This window comes from Liolophura sinensis, chromosome 13 (assembly GCF_032854445.1).
Source record: "Liolophura sinensis isolate JHLJ2023 chromosome 13, CUHK_Ljap_v2, whole genome shotgun sequence".
NCBI classification, from domain to species: domain Eukaryota; kingdom Metazoa; phylum Mollusca; class Polyplacophora; order Chitonida; family Chitonidae; genus Liolophura; species Liolophura sinensis.
Window position 1 is genome coordinate 14,724,553 of NC_088307.1, and position 13,215 is coordinate 14,737,767.

Here is a 13,215-nt window from a genome sequence, read left to right on the forward strand (position 1 = left end):
CGATCTCACTGGTCGGTTGGCGTGATAGATAGTATGCCCTCAGTAGGGAGAGCCCTGCGGAGTCAGGGAGGGCGCTTGATCATTGTATATATATATATATATATATATGATCATTGTATATATATATATATATATGCTGAACAGAACTGAAAAACATACCGTATCTTTTTCAAAAGAAAAATCCAATTGTTGGATCAACGTATTGTATTTGATGAGATGTTTTTTTGCGTATTTAGGTGGAAAGGAAGCGACATATCGGCAATGACATCGTGAACATTGTATTCATCGATTGTGATGACGACAAAGTCCCGTGCTTCAGACCAGCCATGATGAAAACCCATTTTACTCGTATCCTTTGATCTCGACTCAGATTGGCCTAGGATCTTTCTAAGATCGTTTCCCTAAGCCGATTTAGAATTCTTCTTTGAAGCTAGTTGTGACTAAGTATGAAACAAGACAGTGTCGAAAACGCCTTAACAGAAATAAGTTTGTGTCGATTTTTGTACGTTCTAAAAAAGAAATAAGCTCATGGGAATAATTCCATTTTCTGTCAGCTGCAGAATAAAAAAATGTCTGTGTGGAAAAATAACTGTTTAGAAATAGCCAGAACATACAGCTTGGCCAGGAGCGAGTTTGAGGGTGTAGGTGATTGGTTTTGTGTTGTGTTCTGGTTACATTGCGCCTTGTCACCAGTATCTGCAAGCAAAGTGACTTGGTACTGTATGTATAAGTTAACTGATGTTCTTTCGCTACATTAATGAATGGAAAAATCTGTACGCTGTCCGCACAATACCATGATATCGGATCACACAGTCTGTGATTTTGTCCATAGAAAAACTTTGTCCATTACCTTTACTAGATGCATGTTGATAATCCATTTATATCTGTGAAAAATCAATTGATCGTCCCAAGGCCATTGATCAGCATAAGAGCGCTTTGCAGCTTCAATCAGACAAACACGCCGATCAATGAAGTATCGATCGTAGAATGCCCATTATTAAATCTGTATTTCTACGATAAGATATCTGCTGCTATTAATAACGGCAGATAAACATGTTTATTTGAGTGACATTTCCTGACGTTACGTGCAGATATTTTTGCCGTGGTTACCTACAATTCTCAGTACGATTATTACAAGTAAGTACATGTATACTCACGACGACTTTGACCCCGACGTCCTAGTTACAAACAATACCTCACATGACAGGATCACAAGTTCAAATCCATCATATGCCAGTGTAGTTTTGCTCATCGACCACAGCTTGTTATTCAGTCGATGGAGAAATTTTTCCACAGAGAAACAGTGGTTACATTTAATGGCAGACTTTGGAGTACATCTCATCTGTGGTCGGTTCCATGAAGTCATTCCAGACTTCAGCCAACACTGAAAACCTTGTTTAATTTTTGGTGCTAGAAATTGAAAAGTTTGACATCTTGGTCTTGAGGTGACTCTGATGAGGATTTCCAAAGTTAAATTTCTAGGGCCGTAAAATGTGATTTGAAATCGTATTTCAAACTGAGTCATAAGTAAGATATGGTTTTATGTAACATTCCAATGTCAACAAGTTTATTTGTTACTAAGCTCAAACCTCATCAAAAACGATTAACAATTATCGAAGTGGTGAAGTTTCAGAATTTGCAATTCTGTATATTTTATATAGTTAACACAGGATACATTTTAGCATTTTTGTTTGTTATTCTTGAAAACAACCCCAGATTTGCACGCTAACTTTGAAAATTCCATAAAGTTACTAGTTCAGTCACAGATTATCTACATATTTATTTCATGGACACTATAGACACTAAATTCGTGTGTACCGATTTCTGTGTTGCAAGGGACAATCCTACATTAGATTAATTCGTGTTCCTAGGCCTAATGAAAAAAAACCGGGATTTACAGTTACACGTCAGTTCCGGTGTACCGTTGACTACTAGTATTCCTTTCTTTGCTTCCTTCAATCTAGTCTTACCACAATCCACATCGACCACGAAAAGAAAAACAATTAAATACAGCAATTGTCTGAACTATTTATTAAGAAAACTGTAATCAGTTAATTCAAATGTCAGCGGTATATAATATATGTAATCATACATTTTCGGTAATCTCGTGCGGAAATGCCAGTTTTATAAACTTCATACTTGTGTATTAGTTCCCTGGGCTTGGTGGGAAGACTTCCAATGTTTTTCTCTAATGGATGTTCAAGAATCAATATGACGGGAGCCATTCATGTGGTGTATAGTCCGGAAAACATGTTCTGAGCTTTGTCTCCAGAAGGCTAAGACGTTGCGGTCACAAACTCAATATAACTGGTGAAGCGACTTGCATTTACATGGGTTAAATTCGTATAGTTTTTGTTCAATAGATGATTACAGAAAGAGAGTTAAAACATGTAGAGTAAGAAGAACAGCACAAGTTCCCTTCATTGCAAAGCTTTTTTTCTTTATGGAACTAGACATTTATCTACATCTTATGGTACAGGCCCATATACCTCCCAATGTATCAGGGGTATCCCTAAAATCTTCCCTGCTTGGCTGCTTCAGCAATAATGGGTTTTAGATAGCATTTCCCCGGGCTAGCTTTCCATGATAGATGAAGGACGTAAATGATCAGCTGCTAGGTTTAATCGAAGACGTTTTAACAAGGAGCTCCTTTTTCCACCAAGAAAACCGTCGGCTGAGATATCTTGTGGTCCTGCATAGATATTGCATTCATATGCATTCCCTTAGGTTCCTCGTTTCTCTGTTTATCTACAACAACATCAATCAGAGATAAACAAGTTTTGCTTATTATTCGTGATATTCTCTACGGACGCATATTAAATCAGACAACAAAAGCACAGAAGTGAACTCTGTAAGCGGAAAAGTGGATAGATTTCGACATAAGGGTAACATTGTTAGACAGAAATCCGCATTTTATTCTAGTCACGTTCTCAGAGCTCGCCAAACTGAATTCTTTATTACACATCATTCTCGTATTTCCAGACTGGCAGTTTTTTCCGAAGAGTCCGTTCCGCTCTTTGGGCCTCCGTTACCGTGTCCGCCAATATTTACACATCACCGGGGATTCCGGGACTTCCTGCTTGTAAAACGTAAGTATTTCTGTTCGTCTTTTCATCTCTTTGTCCGTTGCAAAATTGTCAACGGAAGAGAATCTCCATGTTCCAATGTTGAATGAATATCTAACACTGAAACTTCCCCCTAAGGAAATGTAGTGATGTATCGCTAATCTAATTATTAACCGCATTAATTTGGATTTTAGTTGTTTTATAATTTCATCTGCATAATGACTTTACATATACACAAATACTAACATGTTAAACCCCAGTTGTTTCTTTGCTGCTAAACGAACACTGCTTGTTAATTGCTTTTGAAACAGCAGAGAAATGAACATGAATTTCTGTCAGTCACAACAGAGCGTTGTTATTCAAAGGTCAATATGTGCATGGCTACAAAATGTATTTACTTGTTGATGTTGGGTTGAGAACATGTGAAAGTGTTTTTTTTTAATACTAGAGGACTTTCCGTTTCTTTCCCTCTACCCAGTTCCTCTTCTCCCTGGCTCAGTTGGTTAGCGCGCTAGCTCAGCGTGATGATCCAGGAGTCTCTCACCAATGCGGTCGCTGTGAGTTCAAGTCCAGCTCATGCTGGGTTCCTCTCCGGCCGTAAGTGGGAAGGTCTGTCAGCAACCTCCGGATGGTAGTGGATTTCTGCCCGGTTTACACACACCATACTGCTGGCCGCCGTCGTATAAGCGAAATATTTATGAGTATGGCGTAAAACACCAATCAAATAAATAAACAAATAAATCTTCTCCCCGGCGTAGCATTCCTTTATACCACCCTCATTAAGGCCCCGTACAAAAACTGAGGTTAAGAAGAATACACCGTAGTTATCGGGGATGGGAAGCTGTTTTAATGCGCCTATTCGTTGTTCAGCGTAGGATGCAGTCTCCAGTACTGTGTTTAAAACCTAATCAAATAAATACATAAAATAAAATGGTGTGTTCATGTAGTTTCCATCAACACATCTGTGAATGTTGAAAGTTCCGGTTTCCATGTCAGAAATGTGAAGAATTTTAATCTGTTAAAGGTAAACCGCTCGGTAATAAAACAGCATTTCTGAAAAATGTTGAAAAGGCAAACTTAAACATTTGGTTAATTTGTGGTATACAACTAATCATATTGTTTAGGGCTGCAATCAGTAATTGTGCAAGTGTGAAGGTCTGTCCGTAACCTGCGGATGGTCGTGAGTTTCTTCCAGGCTCTGTACCGTTTCTTCTCACCGTAACACTAGCCGCCTTAAGCCTAACGCACGCGGATAACATTGTGTTGTCGAAAGCAAGATATCTTGATCCAGACAACAGAAAATCCTCGAAATTTACTCGTGTGCGGGTAACAACAACAAGACTTCCTCAGTTGGGAACATTTTATCCAAAGTTTTAGCATGCTCTATGTTGGGCAGAAAAGAACCCCAAAACATATGAGCCGGGCACAACATTTCGCTCTCCTCTGCTCGTCTTGGGAGATCGTTATCGTCTACATCAACCCATCAGCGTCTATGGAAATGTCATGTAAGCACATACAAAATGGAAACTGTGACACAACTTTTTGGTGTCACATGATCTTGAACGTATTATGTGACAGTCTTTCGCCGCTGGAGTCTTCAAAAATGGACAAGAAATGTTATTCTTGTCCGGGTAACCGTTATTCCGGATTATTTGACACCGGGATGTGAAAATCCGATTTTCCACAATAAATGTTTTCCGTGTGTGCTAGGTTATACCGACGTATACATAAAAACAAAACTAAATCAATTATCTTAAGTTATTTATGCGTCTGCTTATCGGCCTGCACCCGTAAACCTACCCAGAATGGTATATGTGTTTATACGTGGATTTGTCTGGGCTACCACTTAAAACGCTAATCAAATGAATAAACCTGTAAGGATATGTTATACTCTTTGGCAGTCATTAATGGGGAGAAAGCGGCCTTCAACGTGCCTGTGTTTGCGCAGAAGCGGGAGAGGACGTTGGATATGTTAATACGAAGTCTTTACCAGGACCACTTACCCGATGTAAGCAAGGTAACCTCTCTCTCTCCCTGCCTCTCTTCCTCTTTGTGCCTCTGTTTCTGCATTGTTCCTCTCTAGGAGGTAAAATATCGACCGGACGTCCCCGCCTCATCGTGGGAGCAACAATCTGACAAATTTGTGGGCAAATTATTCAAAAACTGTTCCATAGGGCGACTTGTTGTCTGCTGCCCGGATGACCTTGCCGGAAGTACTTCTCAAAGTTTATTCCACAAGACCAATCAATGGGATGTCTTGTTGGTCAATTCATTTTGTAATAGGAAGACCTCTGTAGATATACATAGACCCACGCCCTTTGCCGACATTTCCTTCCTGTATTGTTTTTTCCTGACATACTTCTCCATGGTCAGGGCGTTGATTAATGTGATATCAGAAAGTCGAGATAGTGAAGTGAACAGTAGCTCTTTGCCATCAAAACAAAGTAGACAGTGCCAATGAGGCAAGGGGCACACTAGAACATAAAAAAATAAATAACGTTGACGATTCTGGGTTCGACAAAATATATCTGTCAGCACCTCGACAGAAAGTGTCAGTCACCTCCCCGATCGTATCATTAAGTGACTGTAACGACCTCGACAGCGAAATAAATTTCCCTCTCGATCTCGAAAGTAAGTGGCTATCACGACTCCCACCTTAATCTCAGAAATGTACGTCTATCTCAACCTCAAGAGAATCTATCATGTCGTTGAGCTCGAAAAAATAAGTGTCTATAGCGTTGCTTTTCCGAGTATGTATCTGTCACAGACTTCAAGGGGACGGTCTGTCACGCCTTCAACCTCGAGAATAATATTATAAACTGTCCAAATAAACTGGTGGTTTGAAGTCACGTCAGTTTAATCGTAAGTCTATGTATTCCTCGTGTTTTTCCTTGAAAGAACAAATACCATTCTTTAGCTCAAACCAAAAATCAAGTGATTTGATGGATTTTGGTGTCGTGGTCAATGAATGCTACGTACATACAAACAGGTAGGTTCTTGGAGATTTTGTTTCAAAGCTTCACGTACATGTATCTTTGAAACGTACGTCCTGTTCTCTCTTCCATGGCACTGGTCTGCGATTTTATTGATAACTCTAATTCTGCTAACGTTTCTTTGGACTAAACACTTTATGCAACCCTTTTCTATATTTGTCTTTCTGACATGTTGCACGTTCTTTTTGCTTGTGCTCTTGTAAACTTTCAGCGTTTCTTTCACTCAAGTGTTGAAGATTTGTGTTGATAAATGATTCAACATATCGTCAAGATTTCGAAAAGTGAAATGTGTTTTTTCCAAATGTTTCTTTTCCACACGTTACGTTATCAGAATCTGTTTTTGTAAAAAGTTTAAAGGAAGATGGAATTTTCACGATACATGGAAATGTTGAAGTACTGCAGTTGACATTTTTTTCCCCATTTTGCAAATATGTAAAAAGAGAAAAAGCTCAAAAGGACAATTACATGTTGCCTCCACACAAGACGTTAATATTTTGTAAAAGATTTAACTACTTTTCCATGTATAGAACAACATGCTAAACCGACGAGCATTCAGTGACGTCATCCCTGACGTGCATGGCACGCGACGAAAGGAGGAAGCACGACAGACAGAATTCGTTCGGATTGGACAGGTAAAACACTGAGTGACGTCAAAATATAAATGATCATTTAGATAAACAACGATTAAATTTCTTGTGATGATACCAAGAACGGACTACTATTTAACACCTTAAAGTCATTAGACCAATAAAGAAGTTTTCCGACGTACTGTTTCGCTATCAGTGAGCTTTCGAGGATGCACAGTGACGCCTCATACAGTTAGCAACAAACCGATATGTACATGCAATCTGTGCCATAAAGTAAGGAAAACATAAGAAAAAGCACTTGAGATTATATACTTCAGGAATATTTTCCCAGCAATTGAGCCCAGTGTGTACTCTTATATAATAAAATATATTGTCATCGAATATGATCGTTAAGGCACCGAAAACCAAATATAAAGCCATCTGGGGATAGTAATGTATTTGCTATACCACTCTTTCTAGCGCCTCGGGGTACGCTGTCACAAATCTTTGCAAAGCAACTTTTAGCGATGTTCTTGTAAACATTTGAATTGTTAAACAGGTATCGCCCTTTTCTTTTGTGGAAATATTGCCACGAAATAAGTACATAAGTAAAGCTGTTCTAAATGTGAGACCAGAATGACCGGTTTATCTATCCACACTTTACCAGTTTACAAGCATCTGTTACTACCGATTGTAGACACTCAAGCTCAAGACTATACTGAAAGGGGACGCTCCGACCAGCATGGTGACGACTGGGCTTTTGAAAAGAGAGGTAAGATCTTTACGTTTTTTTTCCCGTGAACAGCCAATTCCAAAGATTTAGGTTATGAAAGCAACATTCTAGATATCTGTACAGAAGGCCATCAGCATGATTTCGAGAGAGTTTTTTGAATTTTCTTGAATCCAACCTGTTAGTTCCTCCTGCCTTCCTTTTCCTCTTTTTGTACATGGTGGACACAACGTTACATGATATTACTCTAAGCCAGTCGTACGTGGGAAGGTCTGTCACCAGCCTGTGGATGGTCGTGGGTTTCCCCCGCGCACTGCCCGGTTTCCACCCACCATAATGCTGACCGCCGTCGTATAAGTGAAATATTCTTGAGTACGGCGTAAATCACCAATCAAATAAATAAATAAATAAATAAGTAAATCTAAGCCAGTCACTATGTAGGCTATTCCAAAAATCGGTGGAACTTTTATTGACCGATATCAGTTATTTTTATATGTTTTTATCTGATATTCTGAAAATAATGTACAATTTTATTAATTTCAATAGCCTTGGGAGCCGCAGCAGATCCACTCGGACTTCACTCACAATATTATTTGCGGTGACTCGTGGGGTAAGTGACCTATTCCATTGCCCCAACCCGAGCGTTCTGTCTGCTATACCGGGGCCTCAAACAGTTGTAACGATCGGCCATTATACAAGGCTTTCTATCAGACGCTTCTGCTGGCTATTCTAACGGTACATTCGCACTTTCACATTTACTATAACTTTGTGATTTTCGGTCCTCATCGACAAAGTGCATTATGATGTTACACTAACCGTGACCTTTACAATCCCCAGTATTCGCCGCAGATGCATTTAACAGAAGGTAATTGTATTTGCCAGAAATATAGTGCCCTGAGCTGATTGTGCCCTGTGGAGTGATTGAACAACACACTTTAGGGTTTTGAATATCGAATGGTTTCCAAAACCAGTACTGATAGTTTGTAGAAATGGACGAAATTATCCGACGGCAGTGTTTTTTTCTCACTTTCCATTTCATTTGAAATATAGGGCTACTTCATTTAATCTTGGATTGCTAGATAATGTGTCCCGTATAATGGTCCAGCTTTGGGGAACCTAGTCATCCTTAAAAACTAAGTTAAACCAAGCCAAAATTACCCATTCCAGAAAAACTATATTGGTAACGAAAACAAAATAAAGAGTATGGTACAATAATTGCGTTTTAGATCACTGAAAGAGGTGCTCGTAGAGAAGAAAGACATTTCTATTTTCGATAACGTTCACGAAGCTTATCTAAACGGTAAAACAGTACCTCTATATTTTTTATATTCTCCATTTCTCTGTAGTAGAATAACGGATAATATTTCTTCTTTATTGTCTAACATTTAACATGTAACCTATTCTTTATCTCAATTGGGCGCTTTTGTTTGGAATAATTGGTTTTCATGTTTAGGGAAGGCCCATTATTAACAGATTAATTTTTCTAGAAGATTTATGTAGTTCTCGTCTTTCAGATAAACACTAGCATTGTATTACGTTATAAATATTGTCATTGTCTTCTGGGTATGAGTGCTTTTAGCCAAACCTGTGTTTCCTGACATCATAACCTCTGGCACAAATGTTTTCAATAATTACGACTTCATATTCTTAGAATATAGAACCAGATTTAACATTTGGTCAATCCATGAATTCCCAAAACTCGCGTATTCACCAAAGACTTTGCAATTTCCATCCGTGCTTTCTGGTAGAAGATTAGTTTTTGTTTAACGTGGTCGGAATTGGATGGAGGTACTCAGTTGTTCCAAATAATTAGGTCACGAGTTCAAATCCCACGCGCCCTAAGCACTCATAGATTTGCCTTAACATTTATCTATACACTAGAACATCAATAGATGCCTGTTTAATCATTCTAATTTACAGCAAAGAGCTATGTCCTTGACATAGAACTGTTATTAAATTGATTTATTTATGTATAGACTTCCTTAACATTAACCGCGGCACTAACGATATTTTCACTTGTCAGGAGGTAACGATGGCTCTGGCAGATGATTCTATTAATGTACCATTAAAACAAACTATTGCGCTGTGGATTATTGTGCTGGCCACGGTAGTTACAGAAAGTTATATTAATATTGCCTTAATGAAAATATCTGCTTTCTATAATTTTAACTTGTATAGCATTTAAACTTCTTTCAAAAAGTCCTGAGAATGTAGTACATAGGTGTGTTACAGCGTGGAGTTTGTTCCCACCGCTTGTGTTGTTACGTGTCGCTGACTAAAGGCAATTTTGATAGCGAGTGTGATTGATTTTACTGACAGATGGATATATGCGACTCTCTAAAAGAAAAAGACTATAGCTCGGCGCTTGCAGCGATCAGGGTGTGAGGCGTTACTATAACAGGTTTGAATTTGAGATTGAATCGCCGTTGTTGTTTGCAGGGGACAAGCTAGTCGTTTGCACAGATGCTGGCACCATGGTGTTAGAAGGTAGGTCTAATTGAATCCACTAATGGCTAAATGTTTTTGTCTGGAGGCAGGAGATGCATATGATGAAAGCTAAACTTATTGATTATGATACATTTGCATATTGTGAATCCAAAGGGAGTGCTCGTGGGCTCGTGGAATTCAATAACGCCAATCAGCATTTGAAGTTCTTCTCGCTCGCCCATCTACAACACACCTTCACAGCGAGGAGACATTAAACACAGTTATATGTAACACATAATCTGAATTTTGTTTAATAATTTGTTTGCGATCTGTTTCAAATATATATTTTTGTCCAGATATATTTAACCTATAAATGTTGTAAGTTTTTTTTTTATTAACCTCTCTATAAATCTCAAAAAGCTACTAAATTAGAGGGTGATCTATATCTGCTATATCCAGGACATCTGGCAGTGAGTTTCTTCCCACCGAAAGTCTAAATTATTCTAAAACGTGATTGGCCACAGAAACAAGATTGTCTTTCGAAAACAAATGATGGGCTGACCAAAGAGACGAAATGTATATATAGTAATGAGGTTTGTTTTGTTTAAAAATGCCATCTGATATTTGTATTTAATATTGGTATAGCAGTTAGCTAGTTCCCGGCAAAATCTCTAAGTACCAAGTCTTTCCATTCGGCAAGTGCATTATCCCTGTAGGGAAGTAAACTTATTAGGGAAATTTTTAATCTGTATTCGTTTTTTTTCTTTATTTCAGAGGGGCTGCAACCCCGCCTGATTTTAGACAAATCATTTTCTATCAAGCAAGTCAGTGTGATTGAAGCTCATGGAATTCTCCTCTTCCGAGCTGATAAAGGTAGGTAGAAATGCTGTCCAGTCATCCGTTTTCCTTTCCTTCATTGTTACACATGTATGTTCGAAATAGCAGCTTCCGGCTCGTTGATCATTTACAGCTACGGTTTTCAGGACCGTAAATCCGAGTATCAAAACAGTAAGGCGTTTTATTTTCCCAGAGCCACCAGCATACACCACTAATCATTGCCGAACAAACACTATTTCTAACACGTTTTTGCTGAATCTAAACTCGGATTTTGTATTAACAAGAAACCTTTCATGCGAGAAGTCATGTGACTGTAAATTGAAAAGACCATTTAAATACCGTTTAACTGGTAATTTTTGTTTCGTTGTCATTTAGGCTTAAAGTGCTTTGTTGATACCGTTCCCGTGCAAACGTTACTCTGGCACCGTTAACTTTGAAAACACTGCAGAGATAATGTGATATAAAGAAAACTTACGCGGTGTAGTATTTATATAAAAAGGAGAGACAAGGATTTCACTGATCTTATTACATCCGTGCCTGGACATAGAAAGAGAAGTTTGACCATATAAGGGTAAACACACCTTATATAGTGGAAAATATAGACATATGGGAAAAAATACTATTTACAAAACACCTGACAGTGTCTAATAATTGCGCTCGTAGGTAAGATCGCATGAAAGTCATCAATCTCTGCTGTTACGCTGCAGTCTTTGTAAACAACAGGAGAATTATACATAAACAGTGACGAGAAAGAACAAAATGCTGCGCGGCTTGTACCAACTTGTATTAAAGCATATGATGTCCCTGTTTTTATAGGGTTTGATGTCAGACAAATTTATAAGGTTTGATGTCAGACAAATTTATAGGGTTTGATGTCAAACAAATTTATAGGGTTTGATGTCAGACAAATTTATAGGGATTGATGTCAGACAAATTTATAAGGTTTGATGTCAGACAAATGTATAGGGTTTGATGTCAGACAAATTTATAGGATTTTGATGTTTGGTCCCATGCAATTGCCAATGCACAGGATGTCAAGGATGAACTATAGTCTTTCTTGTAGCCGTAAAAGTATCTTGTTCTTGTCAGTGGCTCGGTCACATATTCTTTATCATTTTATTGATCTGTCCTTTGTCAACGAAATTGCGTTTTCTGATACCTTTATGGAAGTCTTATACCCAATTCATCTCGATTCCTGGTGTCAATATATGAAAAATGAAAAACAGTTGATTCTATGTACAGTATGTGCACATCCTAACAAGTTCACAAAGTTTTTCCTATCAGTGGCAAAGGAAATACACTGGACAGTCTCTTTCGTGATGTCTTGGAGAACAAACAGCGACGATATAAATTGTGTAAAGCCTAACGGAATGGCTATTGGTGCAAGGATCTTCACTTAATGCGAAGAAATCACGAATGTTTAAATAAGTAATTATACCACAACACTGTGAACTGTCGTTGCCGTTAGCATAAAGGCCGTCTGAACCGGCTTTATGCCTTCATCGACATGTTGGACAGGGAAATACGTGAAACTCTGTAAATAGAGTTTACCCTGCAGCTAGGGACACGGATTTGCGAAACTCCAAAACTGGGTAGCATTGCGTCGGGAAAGACAAAAGCCGTACCGGTACGTTATCATTTTGTAGCAGTAGTTGTTGTTCGAATCTTTTGTCATTCACATTAGACATGTTACAAAAACACCGCAAAAACACAGCCGAGTCTGTGTCCTTTCAACATGGCGCAAGAGTTGATATATTTAGTCCGAAAAGTTTGATCTGTGGCTTGTATCAAGGAATGTATGAAAAACACTGAGAAGTGAGTTTGTGCTTTACATCAGCCTCCATTCGATTATGTGCACGTGAATTATTATTTTCGTTTATCTCCTCGTTTATTATGCCTAGATTTATGAACAAAATTTCTGAAATTTCTCAGTGTTTTATAAATGTACACATATATTACTACGCAAACCAGACATTTAACACACCGGTACCACTTAAATAGTCACAAAATCCAACGTTATCCATTTCTGTTTTGCAAATTTGTTAACATTTCTCCACATATTGCTGCTGTTTTAGTCGCATTCATCTAATTACGAGGCCCAAATTCCATCATATGAGAACGTGTGGTTTTTTGGTCTACCTTAGGCCAGAAGTATAAAATACTTTGTTCAATTACTTTGCTGTGTATGCAAAAAAAAACAGTTTGAAAGGCTCAGTTTATACAACTTGATGAAGACACCAAAAGCAGTATAAAATACCTCGTTCAAATTACTTTGCTGTATATGCCAAAAAAAAGCTTTAAATTGCTTCAAACATACGGCTTGATGAAGATAACAAAAACAGTATAAAATACTACGTTCAACCACTTTGTTGTTTACGCCAAAAACCCTACAAAGTACTCCGTTCATACAGCTTGATGAAGTCACCACAAAATACTTTTCGCTTTTACAATTTCTTTCAAAATTTTCCGATGTTACTGTTTGTTGTATGCACCAAAAGCCTTACAAAACATCCCATTCATACAGCTTGATGCACGGGGCATGCATCACAAAATTAGCCACTCCCTGTGGCCGGATGATTTTGTGATTCCCGACTTCT

The 13,215-nt window shown here is 38.3% G+C and overlaps 1 protein-coding gene across 1 annotated transcript in view; it reads left to right on the forward strand.

The window, feature by feature from the left end:
- LOC135480902 (GTPase-activating Rap/Ran-GAP domain-like protein 3) overlaps positions 1 to 13,215 on the forward strand; it is a 96,127-nt gene that overhangs the window by 66,350 nt on the left and 16,562 nt on the right. The window contains exons 10-18 of the mRNA XM_064760831.1: positions 237 to 348; positions 1,092 to 1,137; positions 2,983 to 3,089; positions 4,967 to 5,073; positions 6,586 to 6,690; positions 7,322 to 7,396; positions 7,901 to 7,964; positions 9,794 to 9,841; positions 10,556 to 10,654. Coding sequence (XP_064616901.1) covers positions 237 to 348; positions 1,092 to 1,137; positions 2,983 to 3,089; positions 4,967 to 5,073; positions 6,586 to 6,690; positions 7,322 to 7,396; positions 7,901 to 7,964; positions 9,794 to 9,841; positions 10,556 to 10,654 — 763 coding nt within the window. The remainder of the gene's footprint in view (positions 1 to 236; positions 349 to 1,091; positions 1,138 to 2,982; positions 3,090 to 4,966; positions 5,074 to 6,585; positions 6,691 to 7,321; positions 7,397 to 7,900; positions 7,965 to 9,793; positions 9,842 to 10,555; positions 10,655 to 13,215) is intronic.